The sequence below is a fragment of the Pteropus medius genome, unplaced genomic scaffold (genome assembly GCF_902729225.1).
Source record: "Pteropus medius unplaced genomic scaffold, Ma_sr-lr_union100, whole genome shotgun sequence".
Classification (NCBI taxonomy): Eukaryota; Metazoa; Chordata; class Mammalia; order Chiroptera; family Pteropodidae; genus Pteropus; species Pteropus medius.
Genome location: NW_024342473.1, coordinates 666,127 through 690,124, shown reverse-complemented (window position 1 = coordinate 690,124; position 23,998 = coordinate 666,127). Strand labels below are relative to the sequence as shown.

The window sequence follows — 23,998 nt, the reverse complement described above, 5'->3', positions numbered from 1 at the left end:
ATGTCCAAAAATCCATAGCGTTCCTATACTAATAATGAAGTGTCAGAGAAAGAAGTGGAAAAAATAATTCCTTTTGCAATTGCAACAACATGAATAAAATACCTAGGAATAAATCTAACGAAACATGTGAAGGACCTATATAATGAAAACTATAAGACCCTATTAAAAGAAATCAAAGAAATACAAAGAAATAGAAAGATATTCTGTGTTCTTGGATTAGAAGAATCAACATAGTTAAAATGATCTTATTACCTAAAGCATTATACAGATTTAATGCAATCCCCATCAAAATCCCATCGGCATTTTTTAAAGAAATAGAACAAAAAAAAAAAATCATCAGATTTGTATGGAAGCACAAAAGACCCCTGAGCACAAAGCCATGCTGAGAAAAAAGAATGAGGCTGGAGGCATCACTCTGCCCGACCTCAAATTATACTACAAAGCGACAGAAATCAAAACGGCATGGTATTGGCAGCAAAACAGACACATGAATCAGTGGAGCAGAATCGAGAGTCCAGAAGTAAACCCGTATTTATATGGGTAAATAATTTTTGACCAAGAAGCCAAAAACATACAGTGGAGAAAGGAAAGCCTTTTCAAAAAATGGTGCTGGGAAAACTAGAAAGCCACTTGTAAAAGAATGAAACTAGACTGTGGCCTATTACCACACACCAAAATTAACTCAAAATAGATTAAAGACCTGAATATGAGACCTGAATATGAGACCTGAAATAATAAAATGCATAGAAGAAAACATAGGAACTAAACTCAAGGACCTTGGACTTAAAGAGGATTTTATGAATTTGACCTCAAAGGCAAGGGAAGTAAACGCAAAAATAAATGAATGGGACTACATCAAACTAAAAAGCTTTTGCTCAGCAAAAGAAACCGTCAACAAGGTAAAGAGACAACCATCAGAATGGGAAAATATATTTGCAAGCAATGTCTCCGATAAAGGCTTAATATCCAAAACATACAAAGAACTCATACAACTGAATAACAACAAAAAAACAAATGATCCAATCAAAAAATGGGCAGAAGACCTGAACAGACACTTCTCCCTAGAGGACATACAAATGGCCAACAAATATATGAAAAGATGCTCAACATTGCTAGCTATTAGGGAAATGTAAATCAAAATCACTATGAGATACCATTTCACCCATTAGAATGGCTATCATCAACAGGACAAGTAATGACAAATGTTGGAGTGGATGTGGAGAAATAGGATCCCTTATACACTGCTGGTGGGACTGCAAATTGGTACAGCCACTATGGAAAACAGTATGGAGGTCCCTCAAAAAACTTAGAATTGATCTACCATATGACCCAGCAATCCCTCTACTGGGTATTTATCCCAAAGACTTGAAAATCCATATCCAAAAAGATATTCGCATACCGATGTTCACAGCAGCATTATTCACAGTGGCCAGAACATGGAAGCAACCAAAACGTCCTACGATGGATAATTGGCTAAAGAAGCTGTGGTACATGAATACAATGGAATATTACTCAGCCATAAGAAGAGATGAAATTTGCAACAACATGGATAGACCTTGAAATAATCATACAAAGCGAAATAAGCCAGAAAGAAAAGGTTGAAAACCACATGATGTCACTTATACGTGGGATATAAACCTAAAAGCAACAAATGAACAGGACAAATAAACAAGAGACTCATGGACATGGACAGTGGACTAGTGGTTACCAGAGGGGAGGGGATGAAAGGAGGGTGAAAAAATAAGATGCAAAAAAAAAAAAAGATATAAACAGTTTGTCTAAAAAGAAATAAAAATTATATTGGCTAAAAAAACAAATAAATAAAAAGCTATTGACATAATTTACAATGAGACTAATTATCTTACCTCCTTTTCTTCACCAACTTGGTCCAAACTCTCATGACTTGAAGGATTATATGGAATTACTAAAACCCCAATCCCAAACATAAAAAGAAAGAAAAATATAGCAACCATTAACTGAGTTCGACTTAAATTTTCTCTTGATTTGATTTTTTATTTAGATTTTATTTCTGAGTAAGTTTTCAACATTTAAAAGTAAGTACCTGTGCTACTCACAACAAATTGTCTGTAAATATGAGTTAAATCCTAATCTTTAATGAGGGTTAAAAAAGCAAGAACCAATCAGTAAGTAAGTAGCCAAGTATAGATTTTAACAAATATTCTTGCTATTTTAAAAATATTTATCTTCTATACAAATTAATCAATTCCTTCTATAAAGGTGACTCTATAAACCTTATTTAATTATTTTAGCATGACTGAGGCATGGAGATAGAGGGTCTCTGGTTTTTACTCACTTCTTCATACTCAAAATGTTCCTAATCATTATATCACATAAGTCAAGTAAAGCAGCGGTCCCCAATCTTTTTGGCGCATGCTGTTATGACAATCTAATGCCTGGTGATCTGAGGTGGATCTGAGGCTGCGATGCTAGCACTGGGGAGGGCCTGAAAATACAGATGGAGCTTCGCTTGCTTGCCTGCCACTCACCTCCTGCTGTGCGGCCCGGTTCCTAACATGCCACGGACCGGTACTGGTCCATGGCCCGGGAGTTGGGGACCCTTGAAGTAAAGGACTGACAAAGTTTGGACTCTAGGTTTCTATTCCTTGAAGCAACTTGGGGAGGAAAAAAGTCTATATTTCATATAACCAGCTTCTTCCATGAATAAGACACTGCATTCTGTCTGTCCTTTCAGAAAAACTCCTTGCCTTGCCTTTCTTGATTCATCCCAGATCAGGATGCTCTGTCCCATTTAATTGCTCTTTAAATTTCCCAGATACATATTTAAGGTTTGTATCTACTTAACACTTGAACTTACATAATCTTTTTTGAATTTTCTATACTGCATCTCTATCTTTTACATCACATTTTCTACTTCTGATAATACAACTTTTAATAAAAACAGGTCACTTTAACTTAGTAAACGTGGCCCACAAAATCAGCATGTTTTCATTATTTGAAATAACTAGGTTTGCTGAATTTAAAAAGGTCTCAAAAATAATTTATCTAAATTACAGAAAATAGTCATTTGTTGTAGTTTACACAGTTGTCTTTTTAAAATGCCAAATGTGTATGTTAAATATTACTACAATATTACCACCGCAAAATATGGTTATCTAACTTTTATTTGGGAAGAACCTAAATGTTTTTAAACATCGGTGCAAGAGTCACCTAAAGAAATCTTTAAATGATGTTCTGTTAATGAACAATGGTTCTTGACATTCTTACCTGTCTGTGCGTGGTCTGAGTGCATGGATGACGGATCCATGGGCATCAATGGCTCCTACAAACATTTCCAAAGAAACAGTAACTTAGTGAATTCTTTTGAAATCTCTGTATCTCTATAAATCCAGAAACATTATTTTGATGAGACATAGCATATTAAAATTAAAATTTGAAAGAATATAACTTAAGTAAAAATTATATTACTGTATTTAATTCACTTTTAATTTTATTACATGAAACCAACATAATATTCCTGTAAATGAGGTAATGTTAGTCACATTTTACAGAGTAACAGAAGAAACACAAAACTAATTTCAGACCAACAATTACAAACCAAATTAAACTCTGATTTTTCTCCTCTACATTACTGATTCTTCCTTTGAGCTCACTTCCATATTCTCACTTTAGTCTCTGGCAAAAGGAGTCTCTAGTACTTGATTTCTTTAACTGAGGTCACGAGATAGACTTCAAGATGTCTATAAACCTCTTGAAATTATATGCAAAATTTTGAGGACACCTCATTTTTCTAAAGTCTCAAAGGTGTCAGTGACCCCAAAAAGAAAAAGAAATACCTCCTAGAAACTGACCTAACCAGCCACCTGTCAATAACCTCAGGTAAAGCTAATTCAAACCAAAATGTTACTAATTCATTAATCTTGGACCCAAGTTTAATGAATACCAAAAAGAAGGTAAGTTTGAGAAGGAGCATTAATTGTACAGTTATAATTTAAGGCTGCCTTAAAGATAGGCTCATGCGTTTTTCAATGTGTTTAACACCTATCCTAAATATAATCACTAACTTTGTCCCTCTTTTCTTCCACATTTATAAACTCACACAAATCATCTATCACCTAAGAATATTAAAAAATGTCAACAGTACCCTGGATAAATTGTTTGAAATTTCTGACCTTCTATTTTTTATTGAGATTGGACTTTTAGCTCCCTAACAACAAACCCATTTCTAACCTTATATGAACTAGCTAAATAATTCTAATACCAAAGAGCTACTAGTAATAAACTATTTTTATAATGCCCAAAGAAGGTACTATGAATAACATGGTATAATCTTTCTAGAAGACAATTTAGAAAGATGCATTCAGATCTTTCTAAAAATGCATATCCTTTAACCAAGTACTTCTGAATCCTTAAGGAAATAATAAAATTTATTTACCAGAAAGTTCACTATGATTTTCTTTATAGGAAAATTTAGGAAACAACTCAAATATTCCATCATGGGGAACAGGTTAAAAAAATTATAGTACAGACACGTAAGAAAATATTATGCTAAGAATAATGAAAATATAGATAGCTAAATAGATATAGAAAGATCACCAAAATATATTGTTCAGTAAAAAAAATGAGTTAGAAAACAATAGTACATATGTGATCCCACTTTTATTTAAAAGTATGTAGAACGAGACACAACCAAATATTACGTGCGTTCTGATGAATAAACACTCCATCTTCTATGAAGTATTCTCGAAAACAAAAACCAGAATCTAATCAAACTTCTAGATCCAACTATAGTATACAGAAAATAAAGAGGACAGGGGAACATTTTAAACATAACCATGGAAAAACAAAGAGAAAATTCAAGGACACTTTAAACGTCAATACAGTTTCTTCTACAGTTAATTGTAAGGGGAAAAGAGAGCAAGAGTGAGCAAGCAAGAAAAAGCAAGGGTGGGGAGGAATCGTAAATTTAAAAATATCTAAAACATATATCAATCAATTGCAAATATGGACTTCAACTGGATTCCAATTCATAATGAAAATTGTAAAAACAAAATAATAACATTTATGAGATAACTGAAATTTTGAACATTGCCTGTATGGGTATTTGATATAAGGAATTTGGTTTTCAGTTTTTAAAGAGTCCTTACATTTTAGAGGTACATACTGAAATATGTCTGGCATTTGTTTGAAAATAATACAGGGCAAGGGCAGGTTAAATGGGTGAAACAAAATTGGTCATGAATTGGTAACTGTTGGAGCAGGATGATTTATTGGTACAAGGAAGTTCATTATACTGTTCTATCTACTCTTATATATGTTTAAAATTTTCCATGTGGAAAAATTTTAAATGTTTATGCATATAAATTTGCACAGAAAAAGTTCTGGAAGGATATACGCAAATGACAATTACTTTTAGATGGTAGATTTTGTGGGGGATTTAATTTAATTTTTCTTTATTCATCTGTATTCTCTATTTTTTCTATAGTGAACATGTTTTAATTACATATTTAAAATAGAAAGGAAAAAAATCAAAAGTTTAAATGCAAAAAGTCCTCAGTAGTCTGACACTTTAAATAGCAAACATGAAGCTTCTGACTCTTACCTGGTATCTGCTTAGTATAGTTGCCAGAATCATGGAAGCTATAAAATCATGAGTTTAGCTTAAAGAAGAAAAAAAATCTCTTAAATGGTTCTCCCTACATCTTCCTAATTTACACAAGAGGATTTTGTAGAAAGTTAAACAAAAAAATTAACTATACCGTACCAACAAATTTGTAATAGTTACAGAATTCCCACTATCTTAACTGGACTGTGATCTTATGCCCACTGTTGAGTTGTGGTTCCTTAACACCCTCCATTTAAGCCCTTTCTTCTAGTAGTACCATCAAAAATGCTCTATTAAAATTAGACAATTGTGTCTTACCGGTGGCAAAGAATGCCGCCCACATTCAATTGTGACAAGTTTGTGGCACTTCTTATGAACCAGGAGTTTGCAATTGATGCACTTATATCCCTGGCGTCCTAGTCCCCATATTCGATCAGTACAGATGGCACAGTGGGCACGCTGGAAAGAGTAATTCAACAGAATTTAGTAACAAAAAAAGGGGTCATAATCATTTCCCAACAGTTTGCTCATAGAATAGTGAAAATAAGTGACTTTCTTCTCTAACTCAAATCTCTTCATCATACATACTTTTCCAAAGCTTTGATGGTTAGGAAAAAAAAAACAGAAAAGAGAACTTATTTTAAAGAGAGTGAAATTTACAACCATGTTGTTTTCTGTTTTAAGTCCAAGAAGTTTGTCTTCATGTAATTAGACCGAGAATAATAAAAACAGGAAAAGTAAATTAAACTTGACAAACATATGGCAGAAAAGGCTGTACAAAGATTCCTGGGCAAAGATAAACCTTCCACACTGTTCAGAGGTAAAACCAAAGCCCTGCTCTCTTAAAAAACAATACCTAAAGTGATTTTCCATTTTGAAGCTTTTTAAATATCAGTGCTACTGAGAACAAGAGTTTGGGAACCCCGGGTGGTGGCTTCTATTTATAGTAATGAATTTAGAACATGGCATCAGTTTTAAATAGAAATGGGAGTCCATAACTATTTAAGAATAGTTAAAAACATGAACTCCTGAAGACAGATTGCTTTCAAACCTTGGTTCTGTCACTTACTGTGTCATCTTGAGCAAGTTATTTAACTGCCCTACACCTTGGTTTCTTCATCTATAAAATGGAAACATATACTATCTATCTCACGAGGTTATTGTAAGGATTAAATGAATCAATATATGTCAAGCATTTGGAAAGGCGCCTGGTACATAGTAAAAGCTAAATAAGTGTTTGCAATTATTATTTTCTACACAGTGAGAATTAAAATTATAATATTAAATGGTTTCCAAAATAAACCTAGCTTATTTTCTGGCTATCTTAAATTATATCAAAAAATCCGACTGTCTTATAGCTAGGGTAATAATATAATTAATCATCCAATCTGGAACATTTTTAAGACTGAAAGGAGATGCTATTAAAAATTACCTCAAGAAAAAAGGTAACTGGGAATGTTAGGTAACCCAACTTATCCCTTTAAAAGGAAAGAACAAGACTACCTTTCTTTTACAGTAGAGGAAAAAAATAGTTGTCTCAAATTATCCACATTCAACAAACCAAGGTTTACCCTGTTGAAACGCTTGGCTTGAAAAGTGTGGCCATTTGCACAATAAAGCTTTCTCCATCGGCGTGCACCTCTGCGGTAGATGGATTCTGAAGAGAGATTCAAAGTTAAAAAAGAGCAAGTGTGAATAAAAGCCATTTTATTATAATTAAGTCTGTGATTTTTTTTTTCATGATATTCATTGCAAGAAAAAAATAAATACAGGTAAAAACCTGAAAGTGAAAAAACAAAACATTCCTTCACGGACTAGATGAAAATAAAGCCCATGGAATACAAATGTTTGAACAATTATTATTGCTTTTCTGTTTGTTCATTTTCCCCCAAATTTTAATTCTGAAAAAATTTTAAACCCACAGAAGAGTTGAAAAAACAGAACACTAAACTTCATCAAGATTTAGCAATGACTGACATTTTGCCACATTTTGCTTTCTTCTCTTTTTAATATACTTTTTTATTTGGATCATTTAAAAGTAAGTTGCAAACAACATAACACTTCACCCTTAAATACCTAAGTGTCCACTGCCTGAGATTAAGTTCATTCCCTCTAATTCTACTTATGAACAGTAGTACTACCATGTCTTAGAAAATTAAAATGAATTCAATATTACCTGATATATGGTTCATATGCAAATTTCCCCAACTGCCTTCAAAGTATCATTCATAGCTTTCATGTTCCTTACGGGATCCAATCAAGATTCAGGCATTGCATTTTGATGCTATACTTTTTTTGTCTCTTTAATGTATGCTAAAACATTCATTCTGCCTTATTTGTTGTTTGTTTTCAAGATGTTGACTTTTTTTAGTTTAGGCAGTTGTCTTGTGTCCTACATTCTGGATTTGTCAGTTTCCTCATTAGAGTTGGTATTATTATTTGGTAAAAATAATACATAGGCGATGTGTATTTCTTATCACATTACATCAAGAGATGCATAAATGTCATATTACCGACTCCCACTCCTGGTGTTCACTCTGTTAAAAGGCAGTGATTCCTAGTTTTCTTCATTGTAAAGGTACCTTTCCTTTTTGTAAGTACTCTTACAGATGTCTCAGGGTCATTTTATAACCACACAAGATATTCTTTTCTTCAATAACCTTCCATCAAATGGTTTTTATATTAATACTTTTCCTAAACAAAGAAATTCCATAAAAATTAAATCTAGACCATCTGTGTAATTTTGGTTAAGTCAATCATTATTTTACACACACACACAGTCTATTAGTCATTAATAGTAATATTCCACTGTAACAGTTAATAATGTGGAAAGATTCCATTAGGTTTGTAAACTCATTTTAAAGCAAATGTAACACTGAGTTTACTATTTAAAATTTAGAAAAGACCAGTTGAAATTCTCTGAATAAGAAATCTTGAGATAGTATAATACACAACTTTAAATATAGATGCTTTTATTTTTAATTATTTATTCTGTTAGGAGTAACCAAAGCAGAAAGTTACTATTAATAATATCTTCACCTAAAAGAACATCTTATTTCAGAAGCTTTCATGAACTATAACTTGATATATCTTAAACATGTTAATGTTTCCTACGAATTAAAAGAGCCCAGAAACCACATTAATGGCTACTGATTTCTCCTCATGCACTAGAGTTTGGTAATATTTGTCATGCTGGGGAAGGAGTAGTGTCAAAATCTCCATCAGCAAAATTTAAAGAGGAAAAATGGGCATGAAATACAATGAAAAGTTAGGAAATAATATTTTATCTGGGAAGTGTGCTACAGACCCATAATAGATCTGGCGATGGGACTCAAGCCAAGATCTGCTACAATGGCAAGTCTTTTAAAACTCTGGGTTGGCCAAAGGGAGAATAGCTTGCTTCTCCAAGAGCTCTTTGAAGGCAGCCTATACTGGCTTAAACCCAGCCGCCACTGGAACCACAGCAAAATATTCCTAGCTGAATACAAACCTAAAATTTTCACTGTTGCTTCAGAGTTCTACCTATTCCTTATAGTTCCCCACCTTCCGATATAGTATATGGCCCCCATTCAACTCCATATACAAACGCTCAAAGTTTTTAATTTTCTCTTTTCACCAAGTTGCATGAAGAGTCATAGAATTGCAAGTTTAGATCTATTTCACTTAATTCAAAGCAAAACACCACAATTACTAAGTCATGGATATGTGCAGAAAACACAAATAAAAATGAGTTGCTTAATAGCCACAACTAATAAATTATACCATATAGCAAAAGCAATAACTTATGATCATATACAAGTTTGCATACTTAAATTACATCAGACCAAATAACTGTTTGACTCTTTCGATTCATTCATTACTTACTTACTAGCTTAGACATTCAAAAGAAAATCTCGTAACAATTCCTAAGGACTCACGCTTAAGTTTGTAAAGTGAGATGTCAGTTACTTACTCTTAAATGGTACAGCAAAAATATAAAACAAATGTGTTTGTTATGTATACAAATGTATGCATTTGCGTGCACAGATACACAGTTAAAGCAAACAAAAATGTTAAAAACTGGTGAATCTAGGCAAAGAACATATGGGTATTTTTGTTTTTAACATTGTTTCAACTTCTTCATAGCTTTGAAAATTTCCAAAATTAAAGACTAAGAAGAAACATGACCTAAAATTAATTTAATTTTCCTTTCAAATGCATAATAGACAATTATGTCAGTAAGTTATAACAACTGCCTGATTTTGATTTGGCAAAAGGAGACTTTAGGCAGTTGCTATTATATTCAAATGAGATTGAAGAATGGAAAAAAAATCAAATGAATTAAAAATTCTATTTCTGACTTCTCTGACTTGTGCCACTGTATCATAAACAACTTTATTCAAAGTTATGAAGTATGTAAACACTCACTATCTTCTCCTGGACAGGGCATTCCAGGACGTTCTGGTACGCAAGGAAAGACTGAAAGAAAATAAACTAAAATCAATACATGTTTAAAACATGCAAATTACACAGAATTCAAATATCAAAAAATTGACCCAAATTTCAACCTTATCCTCGCTTGACACAAGATATTTAGCATATGGTCAGTATTACTTTTTAAAGAGACCCACTTTACCAGGGCCACCTAAAAGAAGTTTTATGAAAATGAACATCCATAAATAACATATTAAAAGCTCAAATTACTCATTCCAATCCCTGTTATGTCACTAATTGATTTTTTTTGTCCTTAGAGAAATCATTAAGAACTAGTTCCTTAACTCCTTATTGTAGTGACAAGTTTACTGCAATGAAGAATTAAAATTAAGTTATAAAATGTATATAAGTATGAACATAAACCAGTACAGTTTTTAAAAAATGTATGCTAAACTTAGGAATAAATTAACACTGGAAACAGTACCAAGTCCAAAAATGTAAGTTTTATCTTAGAACTATATATTTGTAAACAAACAAATTCAGGCCATTTTTATAAAGAGATAGAATATAAAGAAATTGTATGTTTAAGAACATCTAGTCAAATATTTGTAGTCCGTGATACACAAAAGGACATGGTTTAATAAAGAGCACAGAGTATGCCAGAACGTAAGCTAACCTCTAAAAACAGATCTGTGACAAAATACTGAAAGCAACAAAGCTTAAACTGGTTTTAATTGATCACTCATTTCTTTAAACATTCATTATAGCTTTATTTTAGAAAGACATGATCCAAAAAATGGAAGACTTGTAAAGTTCTGCTAAGATCTTAACGAATTAGATTAAAGATCACTATGTCAAATTCTTAAGGAAGAAAAAAAATCAAACTACTGTTTAAAAAAAATACTGTATAGAAAAATATAAATGAATTATAACAAGGCATTAAAATCATTCATTATACTTATGGGAGATTTGTATCTGTTTCAAGTTTTAAAGAGTTCCCTAGGTCTGGTCTCATAAAGCTCCCATAAAATATTGCCAATATATTGCAATTAAATGCAGTACATTAAGTTCTACATGGCATAAAAATTTGAGGGGTAGCAGAGTCGAATTAAAAGAACACAGACTTGGAATCAGAACACCGAGATTTACAACCCGGGTCTACAATGTACATGATGGCTGAAGTTAGGTTTTTTCTCTATACTACTACCTACCTTTCAGATGTGCAGACATTTAACACAGTAATACCTGTAAGAACTGTGTAAATAATTTCACTGTTAACCCTTCAACAAAATAAAAGACTTTTAAGATACCTTACCTTTGGAGATCATTATTTGCATACATTGGAAAACTGCATAGGGATGACAGATGTAACTAGGCTTTTGATTCTTAAATTCTACCCTAAACTTTGCTATGAAAACACTGTTCGATGATCACACTTTAATATCCAAAAAGGCATACACAAATAACAAATATCCCAAGATTATAAGAAGCTGATTGATTTTACCTTCTCTCGCAATTGAGAAACTACTGAATAAGGACAATTACATAGCAATGAGGAATAGAGATTAAGAAAATAACATCAGGATTATGTTTTACAATGGTCAAGAATACAGGGCTATTTAAAAAAAAAATATTGCTCTAGAAGAGTAAGAAATGACTACCCCTTTACCATGAATCAAGAGTTCAGAGTCCTTGTTTAGCTCATAAAGTCTAAAGGCTTCTTCTAACTCCAGCTGAGATGATACTGTACATGGGTCTCCTACAAAATAAAAAGTAAAGCTCACTTTTAAAATCCTCTAAATGTGATGCTTAGTAAACAATTTCCATTACATAAAATCTTGAGGAAAAAAGTTATATATAGAGGGAGAAATATTTGACAAGGACAACTCTTTAGATATTTATTTAGACAATTCTATTCTCTAAAGTAGATAATATAATTTCCATTTCTATTTCTACAGAATATTACAAGGTTCACAGATACCAAATTTTGTACATATAAAACCATTTAATTCTCAATAATGTATATATTCCAAATATAGCAAACAGAATCTACCACTGACCACATTTTAGATTGTCACTGCAATATGACTAATGGGCAGGGACAAGCTTTCTGTTACCGCTTTCCTTTGTTCCATTGCCACGATATGGTCTATTAGAGCTCTCCATGTAACTAACCATATTGTCAAATTCTCCCTTCCCCCGAGAGCCTACTCAAGAGACTCACAGAAAGGAAGTACAGCTAATAAAGAACTCTGGACTGAAGCGCTGTCCTATTTGAGCTGCTTTTAAATATGAATGTATATTTTTAGTCAGCTTACACACAGAGGGGGGAAGGAAGAAACACCTTCCTTATAGTCAACCAGCCAAAAAACTGAGTCATCCTTGGCAATCAATAAGATGACACATCTCCCTGTGGGATGGCATTCCTCAATGAAAAAGTCATTTTGAGCATAGTTGAGGCCTGAGCTGGGTCCTCCACACTGTCATTCTTTTGCTCATTGCTGTACTTATACCAAATGTTACCACACATTAGATGCCACCAACCTTATTATAACCTCTATTACTCTCAGCAGAGAATTTGGTCTACCACTTGAGAGAAAAATGAAGTCATTTCCTTTCCTGTTGTCTCAAAGAAATGAATGCCTGTTTTTTTCTCTAACTTGCCCACTGAATCCCTACTTTCTTCTGTCTTCTCTGGGTATTATTCCATTAAGTCCTCCTCAGTTTCATTTTTATTTTTGCTTTCTTTCTACTAGATCTTCTCAGGCAAAGGCATGTTTGAGTTTCCCTCTCAAAAATCTCTCTCCTACTCAATTGCCATTCCATTCGCTCAGTAGCCACACATCTTAAGAGTAAACTGTGGGCCTAAACTGGAGGGGATGGGTGAGAAGAAGGGGAAGTAAAAGCAATATGGTCCTTGATTTTTCACTTCATACTTTTTTCTTTTCTTAATTACAGGTTTGTAACCTTTTAGACTTATTAAAAACAACTTTTCTTGACATCAGGAGTGATCCCACACTGCTTTCTCCATATTCCTGTCTCACGTGTATTTCTCAACATTCTGTTATCAGGTTTTACTTCACTCTTCTAAAACAGCTGCTGAAATCAATAGCATCTTTTCTTAATTCTAGTTGACCTCTCTACAGCATCTAACAAAGTTGCCCACTGACTGACTACAGAAACTGTGTCTAGGCTTCTAAAACACCATTCCCCTGGTTTACCAATTCTTCTTTTTAAATTTTTATTTTGGAAATTTTCAAATATATAACAAAACCTTGTTTCACTTGCATACTCACTTATCCCCCTCCACAGTATCATTTTCAGCAAATATAACTCTAGATAAAAATCTCTTAATGTAATCACAATACCATTATATAAATCTATAAAAACAAAAAATTCACTATAAAATATCCAAACATAACCATATGCAAAAAATGAAGTTGAACCTTTTTTCTCTAAAGACATAAAAAGGGCCAATAAACACATGAAAAGATGCTCAATATCATTAATCATTAGGAAAAGGCAAATCAATGAAATTCCACTTCACACCCATAAGGATGACTATTACTGAAAAAGAGAAAAAAGAAAATAACAAGTATGGGCAAGAAAGTGAAGAAACTGGAACTCTTGTGTACTGTTGGTAGGAATGTTAAATAAAATTACCATATGGTCCAGCAAGTCCACTTCTGGGTATATATCCAAAATAAGTTAAAGTGGAGACTCTAAAAGATATTTGTATCCCCATGTACATAGCAGCATTATTCACAATAGACATAAGATAGAAGCAATCCAAGTGTCCATTGACAGATGAATGGATAGACAAAATGTAGTATATACATACAAAGGAATACTATTCAGCCTTAAAAAGGAAATTCTGACACATATTACAATGCAAAGAAATCTTAAAAACATTATGCTAAGTGAAATGAACCACTTGCAAAAAGATAAATATTGTATGATTCTACTTATATATGGTGCTTAGTGAAATTCATAGAAACAGAAAGCAAAATGGTGGGAGGGAAGAATGAGGAGTTACTGTTTAATGGGTACAGAGTTTCAGCGTGAGAAGATAAAAAAGTTCTGGAGATGGTGGTGATGGTTGCACAACAATGTGCACTGGGACTGGCTGTGACTACTACATTAACTAAGAAAAAGCCACGAAGTGGTACTGTATCAGTTCTAGGTCTCAACCTTAAATAAGTCTGGCACCTTTTGCTTTTTGTGCTTTTGAGAGCCCTAAGCCACCATGTAGGAAGTTCAGCTACCTCTGTAGTAAAGACAATAAGAAGAAACCATAGAGAGTAGAAACCCTGAGATTACAGAGAGGGAGAGAGATCCAACTATGCCAGCATCCCAGGTGTGCCTCCCTATGACTCCAGACCCAGCTGCTATCTGATTGCCACTGCATGAGAGAGCTCAAATGAGGCCAGCAGGGCCAGTCAATTCAGAAGTGTGAGAGATTATAACATAAAATGGTGGGGTTTTTTTTTTTTAAGTCACTAAGCTTAGAAGTGATCTGTTATTTGCTACCATCTTTCCCACCATCTTTCAAGTTGAATCTTGAAATTCTGTGAATCTTACAAGATCCAAGACAAATGCCACCTCTTCTGAAAGCCTTACCTAAGGAGGTAGTATTTCGCATATTTTTTTAAATGCTAAATATAATCTAATTTTTTAATAACAGCTTTAAGATATAATTAACATAGCATTCAATTTACCCATTTGAAGTTTACAGTTCAATGGCTGTATGTTCAAAGGGCGGTGCAGCTACCACCTTAATCAATTTTAGAACGTTTTCACCAGCTCTCCCTCAAAAAACTCCTTACCTGTTAGCAGTCACGCAGCATTTCCCCTCAGCCTCTCCTCCAGCTGCCAGGCCTAGGTAACCACTAATTTACTTTTAGACTCTAGATTTGCCTTTTCTAGACATTTTATACAAATAGAATTATACAATATGTGGTGTTTAATGTGTGGCTTTTTTTTACTTAGAATATTTTCAAGGTTCATCCCTGTTGTAGCATATATTAGGTACTTAGGCGCTTTTTATTGGTGAATTATATAGTAAATATTCTTGAACTGAAATATTTGTGAGTTTGAATAACTTCCCATAATGATTTTCTATAAGTATAATTGATTCAAAGTGTGCCCAATATTTGACAATTATCTCAAAATTTGGAACAACAGTAACTCCAAAAAGGTTATGACATATACGCTCAACCGATAATGTATCTTTCCTAGCTCCCTACAGGTAATTATTAAATTTTAAATATTTTCCAATCTGATAGGTGAAAACTGACATCTTATTTTTAAATCTTTGTTACTTGATTAGTGATCCCTGAGCTTTTTTGTTATTTCTGAATTAGTTATTTATACCTCTTTAAATAGATTTTTCATGTATTTCTCTTTTACATATTTTATATTAGAGAGAACAATCCTTTGTAAACGCTGCAGATATTTTCTCTCAGTTGTTACTATTCTTATATCTGTGCTTAGGGTGTTTTTTGACATAAAGAATCAGGAAAAGTCTTCCCTCTTCACATTTCTTTTTTTCAGAATTTTCCTGTTTATCCTTGAGCATTTTTTTCTCCAGATAAAATTGTTTTTTTTAAAAAAATCCTATTAGAATTTTGGGTGGGATTGTGTTTTTTATAGATTGATGAGTAGGGACTTCACATTTTTACCTTTTACATGTTGCTTCTCCCCAACACCATTCATTCAAATTTTGTTTATGAACCGAATTATTTTTGTTTATTTTCTTTATAAGGTTTCTATATTTATCATTAAATTTTATTCCTTGATTTAAAAAATAACTATTTTTATGCTTTACTGTGGATGAAATGTTTTCGTTCAATATACTTTCTGACTGAGTATTATCTATAAAAAGGAAAGATATTGGTTATTATATATACTTACTTTATAACTATCTTAGTGTTGTTGATATCTTAAGAGGCTAGATGAAAAATAGTTAGGCCAATATGATTGAAAGAGATTGCACAGATATACCATTTTTGGATCAAAACGCAGCACACTGAAAATAATCGATTTTGGTAAGAATATAGAGAAACTAGAATCTTCACGTACTGCTGATGGGAATGTAAAATGGTGCTGAAACAGTCTGGTAGTTACTCGAAAGGTTAAACATAGTTCCATTTGACCTAGCAATTCCACTTTTAGGTATATACCCAAGAGAAATTAAAACATATATCCACACAAATAGTTCTAACTATATGTTCACAGCAGCATTATTCATAATAGCCAAAAAGTAGAAATAACTGGAAAATTCATCAACTGGTAAATAAAATGTGGTATGTCCATACAATGGAGTATTATTCAGCCATTAAAAAAATGAATAAATACTAATACCTTATATGACATCTCTAGATTAGGCAAATCTATAGAAGGGAGAGGTAGATCAGTTGTCCCAAATGTGGGAACTGGAAGAGAGGGCCTTAGGGGGAAACAGGCAGTGACTGCTAATGAGCATGGGCTTTCTTTTTGGGGTGATGATAATGTTCTAAAATTGTGCTGATGGTTGCACAACTCTGAATATACCAAAAACCACTGAATTGTACACTTTCAGGGATAAATTATATTTCGATAAAGCTGTTTTTAAAAATATTTACTGCAGCATTTTTATGAGTCTGATAATAAAACTAACACTCTAGTCCAAAAGCAAAGTCTGTTTTGCCTTGCCTCAAAGAAATAATCCATTTAAAAAGACTCACTTTTTCAGCTATGCATGTTTCTTGTATTTTGCCACACATATGAAAGTGAAAGATAATATATTTACATTTTGTTTTTGACACAGGTTTTGAAAAACTTTTGCTTCTATAGAAGTACATTAAGTGTACGCCAAGGTTAAAAAATAGAAAAGGAATACAAAAAGAATAAAAATTTCATACTTCATTGAGTGTACAAATATCATCTGAGTTAGAATAAGCCAGTTGACTAAATTAATTCCAAATAATGAAATATTGGAAGAATCTAGAAATAGAATGAATCTGAACACTTCATTTCCAATTTTCCAGGTAAAGAAACTGAGTCCATGATGGCAAATACATGTAAGCTCACTTCACAATGTTTTCTAAACAATGAGAAACATATGTATCATTCGCATGTCTGCATATGTATATGTACATATGCATATATGGATATCTACATATGTATCTATCTCTGTACACACACACCTACCAATGCATGCTTTATACGCATCTTTTTTTTAAATTTTTTATTTTTTTTATTTTTGGGCATCTTGATTTTTAAAAATTTAAACATTAAATCCAATTTTCCCTAGACTCACTGGCTGATTTTCATGTCCTAATAGGGTATTTCTACAAATTTTTCCAAAAAGCCTAAAAAGACTGAAGCAAATTCAACACCCAACAAACCGATTTCCACAATTCAAGTGACTCCTGCAATTAGGATGAATTTACTGCAGTAGTCTGTGAATCAAAAAACCCCACTTTCTGAGCAATCTCAGGTAAACTACTTCTTTAAAATGGTCTTTGATTTCCTTAATTGCAGAAAAACAAAAAAGGATACAAAAACTGATTAAATACTATCTGTTATGGGCTGGGAGCATCGTAATGGAAAAGTACTTCAGAAATAAACACAAAATAGCACAAAAGAAACACACAAAATACATATAAAATGAACAACTAAATTTAGAAAAGATTGTTGAAAAGATTATAAGGCTCTATGAAAAATAGCCACTGTTCTAACGACCACTATAGAACACCATCTGGAGGTTTCTCAAAAAATTAACAATAGATATACCTTCTGACACAGCAATTGCACTTCTGGGTATTTATCCAAAGAAAACTGAAACAATAATTCGTAAAGATCTATGCACCTCAATATTCGTGGCAGCACAATTTACAATAGCCAAGATATGGAAGCAACCTAAATGCCCCTCAATAGACGACTGGATAAAGCCATTAAAAAAAAATGAAATCCTACCATTTGCAACAAAATGGATGGACGTTATTATGCTGAGTGAAATAAGTCAGACAGAGAAAGATAAATACCATATGATTTCACTTATATGTGGAATCTAAAGAACAAAAAGAACAAACTAATCAAAAAATAGACTCACAAATATAGTGGACAATTTGGTGATGGAGAGAGGGGAGGGGGTTGAGGGCCTGAGACAATTGAGTGAAGGGTTAAAGAAGTACAAATTAGTGGTGGATAGATGGTCACGGAGGTGGGGAGCATGGCATAGGGAATGCAGTTAGCATTAATATGTTGGCTAGGTAGAAAACCAGAGGAGAGAAGGAGCAATTAGGGGGATTGTTTTATAAACTATATTAATGTCTAACCAATATACTGTATACTTGAAACTAATGAAAATAAATAAACTTATTTTAAAAAAAAACCTGAAAAACAAAAAATAAACATGATTCTGCATCAGGATGATGGGATTATGGATGGAGTTTTTACAGTTTCCTGTTTTAAAGTTGACTTAATATTAAATTCTTAACTAGCATTTACAGTAATAGTAAAAAGCCTGGAAAAACCTTTAAGGAGTTGTGTGCCCTGGAGAACGACGTCATATTCCCAATTCATATCAACCTTTATTATACGGTTCTGTGCTTCTGGAACAAAAGGAAAAATCAGCCATAGATTACAAGGCTGTGTGTAATGTAAATAAATGTTATATAAATAATGTTCTCAGGAAACACCTCAGTCAGGCCTTTAAAAAAGGAGCATCAAAAATCTCTCAAAGAGGTGTCCTACTTTGCACCCAGGCTCGCTCCCAGGCTCCAGATCCCATCTCTCTGTATGACTTGAGGGAAATTACTTCTTTGAGCTTCAGTTTTCGCCTATGTAAACACAGGAGTATTACCTACATTGCAAACATGATGAGAAAACTAAAGATCATATATTTAAAATGACTCACAGTATGCTTGGTCCATTATAGGTGTGGCTTTAATGCACGTTGATAAAAAGCTATAAATGGAATTAACTACTGTGAAAGGTATCATTGTAACCATGTTTTTTAAAAATCAATTTTTCCTTTTTGTTAGCTATTACCTTTTGCCAGACTATTATCTACTTGCTGTTGGTTGAAATGTAGGTCAAGTCAAGCACTTGCTTTCAACATGTACCTAGAGACTGATACTTCTGAATGCCCACAAGGAAGTGTGAAAATAAGTGTTAATCACTGACATTACGTATATTCAAATCTATTTTGTTTTTATTAGACTGAATGTCTTTGGTTCTAGTATTACCTTTCTGAGCCAACTGTTTAATGCCTGATAAAGCAGGGTACATAACTCAAAAGTAAAACCTTCCATGGAGAGTCATCATGAAGCAAAGATGAGAAGAAAGCTATTTCTGAAGGCCGACTCTATTACTAAAGTCCAAATTCACATTCTAAAACAGGCATATACCTAGAGTGAGGTCTGCTTAATTCAGTAAATTTCAAGGTAATGAAATCTGTATATTAACCAGAAGAACTGGTCTTTTTCCTTTTTATTTATTTTTTTGCATTAGTTTGAGGTATACAACACAATGGTTAGACATTTATATAATTAACAAAGTGATCCCCTGATTATGCACAGCCATTATAATATTATTAACTATATTCCCTATGCTGTACTCCCCATCCCCATGACTGTTCTTAACTAATAATTTGTACTTTTTAATCCCTTCACCTTTTTCAACCAGCCCCTCAACCCCAACAAATCTGGCAATCACCGGATTGTACTTTGTACCTGTCTGTCTTCATTTTGTTTGTTCATTTATTTTGTTCCTTAGATTCCACATATAAATGAAATCATATGGTATTTGTCTTTCTCTGTCTGACTTATTTCACTTAACGTAATACCCTCTAGGTCCATTCATGTCATTGCAAATGATATGATTTCATTTTTTTAATGGGTGAGTAATATTCCAATGTATATATGTACCATTACTTCTTCATCCAATTGTCTATTGATGGGCACTTAGGTTGATTCCATATTTTGGCTATTGTGAATAGTGCTGCCATGAACACAGGGGTACATAAATCTTTATGAATTATTGTTTTGGTTTTCTTTGGATAAATACCCAGAAGTGCAATTGAGGGGTCAAAAGGTAGTTCTATTTTTATTTTTTTGAGGAACCTCCAAACTTTTTCCATAGTGGCTGTACCAACTTGCATTCCCAAGAACTGACCTTTTTTCAATACACCTATATTTTCTTCTCATCTATAAAAAGACAGAAGTAGAGCATTAGACCTCAAAGTGTTTGGGGTCTATGCAAGATCCAATTATTTATGAGATAATCTGACAATATGCACAACATGAAACATATATAACACTAGTTATATTAGATATTTTAGCATATGACTGAATTCAGTGCCCCACATTTGAAAGAATCGACACAGCCTAAAACCACAATTGGCAACCTTTAACATTTGCCTGAGATAGCGCCACCACACTCCTCTCTCCTTGATGTTAGATTTTCAGACTCACTGTCTGTTCCCTCCAGGACCTTCCAACTGCCACCCTGCCTCTGGATACTGGGTCCAGAAGACTATATACCACTTGTGAAAGTCACTGTACTCCCTATTCTATTGCTTAAAATATAGATTTGTAAAAATTTTCCAAGAATGCTATGGTGTTTAGGTGATAATCCTTTCAACATTGGGCCCAATCACAAAAGTAATGAATTTCTGACTTCTCGCTTTATTTTTCTGGAAAGTGGAAATCAGTGGTTACAGAAGTATCAGCTATCCTATGAAGCTACCCATTCTCAACTTCTACTTCTGGAAAAGATGGAGTAATAGGAACTGGATTTAACATTCCAGCTTAAAAAAAAAATAGACAAAATAAATGAAAAAAGTGGTTTAGCATATTGGAAATCAAGAAACAAAAAATTAACTGTTTCCAAGTAACTTAAATGCATCCCAGAACGAAACTCAGAAATGTTAACAAGAATTCAAATATATTCAACACACAATAAGGCAAAAGTCAAAATGTCTAGAACCTAATAAAATATAACAAGGCATGTGAAGAAGCAGGAAAATGTGACCCTTAACAGGAGAAAAAAAATCAATCAATTGAAACCCTTAACTGACACAGAACAAAGAATCTATAGACATGGACATTAAAAATCATATCCAATATGTTCAAGAAACTAGATGTATTGAGCATGTTACATAAACACAGAAAATATTTTAAAAGACAAACTGAATGTCTAGAAATAAAAACTCTAATGTCTGAAATGAAAATTACATTAGATGGTAATAACGGAAGATTAGACATTGTAGAAGAAAAGATTAATGAACTCAAATTCACAACAATAAAACTATCCAAAAAGAAATGCAGAGAAAAAGAAAAAAAAAACATAAAAAAAGAACAGAGCATTACTGAGATTTATGACAACTTCAAAAGGCCTAATATACACGTAACTGGAGTCTATGAAGGAGGGATCTGATGACAGAAAAAACTTTTTTTAGAAATAATGACCAAAACTTTTCCAAATTCAATAAAAACTAGAAACTCATGGATCAACAAATCTTAAGAAAAGAAACATGAAGAAAATTAAAGGTCTATCATTATCAAATTGCATAAAACCAGTGATAAAAAGAAAAATCTTAAAAGCAGTCAAAGAGATACACTACGTTTAGAGATACAAAGATAGTTGACAGATTTTGCATCAGAAACAATGTAAGCAAGAAGAAAGTGCACTGAATGAAAAAAAAAAATGTCAACCTGGGTAAAATTATTTACCCCAGAAAATTAATTATCTTTCAAAACCAAAGGTGCTCTAGAGACAAAGTCATAGAGAAATTCATAATGACAAAAAAAGTATAAGAGAGGCTCCCAGGAGCTAGCAGAGAGGGGATGAGGAGTTTTGAATGGGTATAGAGTTTCTGTTTGGATGATGAAAAAATTCTGGAACTGGGTAACCAGGATGGTTGTATAACACTGTGAATGTGCTTAATGCCACTGAATTATATACTTAAAACAGTTAAAATGGTAAATTTTATGTTATATATATATATATATATATATATATATAATCATAATGACAAAAAAGAATTTAAAAAAGGGAGTATACCAGTGTTCATTCCACATGAACAGAACTCAAGACATAATCCCCAGAGAAAAAAGGGAACTTACACAATTATGTGCTGAATAATGCCATTTATATGAATTTAAAAGCACATAAAATCACTATACTTTGTCATTTATATACACAGAATAGTAACAGAAAGCAGATCAGTGGTTGCCTAGGGACAAAGGGATGAGAGTAAAAGAATAGTTTGGATTATAAAGGTATCCTATGATAGTAGTTGCCTCTTAGGGAAGAGAAGGGGATGCCAACAAGGACAGACCTTCCAAGAAACCAGAGCATAAGCTGCGGTCTGGGAGCCCTGGTCCCTATCAGGCTTCTATACCCTCTCTTGACTCACTTCTCAACCCATCCCCACCCCACCACTGGAAAGGGTTTCTCCCAGATGGGCCCCAGTCTGATCTCTTTGCCTCTCTGACATCTACACAGCCTGAGGTATAAAAGGTAGCAGCCACCAATTACTGGGCAGAATGTCTGGAGCACAAAGGAGGGGCAGATCCCAGAACTAAGAGAAGTGCTTGGGGACTTCTCTAAATCAACTGTCTTCAACATGGGATACTCTATGCCTGGGCGTGCAGGAAGACTTTCCAGGGACCACCGAGCACAGACAGTTTTAAAAAAGGATCAATTTCCAGATCCTTAATTTCCATATAAACTCCTTTCTAAAAAACATCTGTCTGAGAATGTGCCTGGGGTACAGTACCCCGCTTCCTCTCTTTTCCAAATTTTTCTTTTCCTATATTATAAAAAGCAAGCATATATACCTACCACATGATCCACTTCTATAATATATATCCACACAAAGACTTGTACATGAGTACCATAGCCAAAAACTGGAAACAATCTCAATGTCCATTGACAGATGAATGGATAAACAAATTGTGGTACATCCACAGGATGAAATACAACTTAGCAAAAAAAAAAGAAATAAACTAATACATACAACCCATATATTAATAATTATGCTGAGTAAAAGAAGCCAAACGAGGGGGAGTGGAGGGAGAGAGGGAGGGGGAGATACAGTAACACACTGTATGATTCCATTCCCATAAAACTTTGGAAAATGCAAACTAATCTATAGTGACAGAAACAGCTCAATAGCTGCCTGGGATGGAGGGGCAGGAGTGAGGAACTGCAAAGTTAAGGAAATGTGTTTTGAGATGGTGGCTATGTTCTCTATCTTGCTTGTGGTGATAGTTTCCTGAGCATGAAAACTCATAAATCAAACACTTTTAATATGCATAGTTTGTTGTATGTCAATTATACCTCAATAAAGCCATTTTTAAGGTGAAATAAAAATCTGAAAAACCTGAAAGAATTCATCGCCAGCAAACCTCCACTACAAGAAATGTTATAGGAAGTTCTCTAAGCAGAAGGAAAACATCAGTTACAAAATGAGAACTGCTCAGGGTTACTTAGTCTTTCTTCCTCTCTTCCTCCCTCCCTCTCTCCTTCCTTACCTTATTTATTCATTCATTCATTCATTCATTCATTCATTCATTTTTACATCTATAGCACCTGGTTTTCCTAAGTGGTCTCCCATCCAAGTACTAACCAGGCCCGACCCTGCTTAGCTTCTGAGATCAGACAGGATCAAGCTTGTTCGGGGTGGCATGGCTGTAGACTAGCTTTTCTTATTGATATTGATTTTCATTGTAAAATTTCCAGGTTTGGAGCCTGGAAATTTTAAATAATACAGCTATAAGCAACTGAAATAACACTGAATATACATTCAATCAAAAAGTTTTCCCTTCGCCATTTTTTTCTGACATTATTACCATGGTGGTATAGTGTTGGATGATAAGAAAAAGTATGAAGAATGATTTGCTATTTTAGTTTTTAATACATCAGCTAAAATTAAACCAGACTAAAGATGTTTGGAAAATATCACATAAGAGAAGTCTGTTTCTTACCATCCTAAGTATGGTTTTGTTA

General features: G+C 33.4%; 1 protein-coding gene and 1 pseudogene across 4 annotated transcripts in view; both read right to left on the bottom strand.

The window, feature by feature from the left end:
- PRKCI (protein kinase C iota) overlaps positions 1–23,998 on the bottom strand; it is a 65,453-nt gene that overhangs the window by 23,954 nt on the left and 17,501 nt on the right. For 2 of the 4 annotated variants that reach the window (XM_039865015.1, XM_039865016.1), the window contains 6 exons: positions 11,667–11,756; positions 9,992–10,042; positions 7,156–7,241; positions 5,903–6,043; positions 3,247–3,301; positions 1,866–1,924 (listed from right to left, as the gene is read on the bottom strand). In XM_039865015.1, coding sequence (XP_039720949.1) covers positions 1,866–1,924; positions 3,247–3,301; positions 5,903–6,043; positions 7,156–7,241; positions 9,992–10,042; positions 11,667–11,756 — 482 coding nt within the window. Of the gene's footprint in view, positions 1–1,865; positions 1,925–3,246; positions 3,302–5,902; positions 6,044–7,155; positions 7,242–9,991; positions 10,043–11,666; positions 11,757–12,172; positions 12,193–23,998 lie in introns of those variants that run through there. The other 2 variants (XM_039865018.1, XM_039865017.1) reach the window with 2 other exon arrangements.
- LOC120604801 (uncharacterized) lies at positions 23,570–23,688 on the bottom strand (annotated as a pseudogene).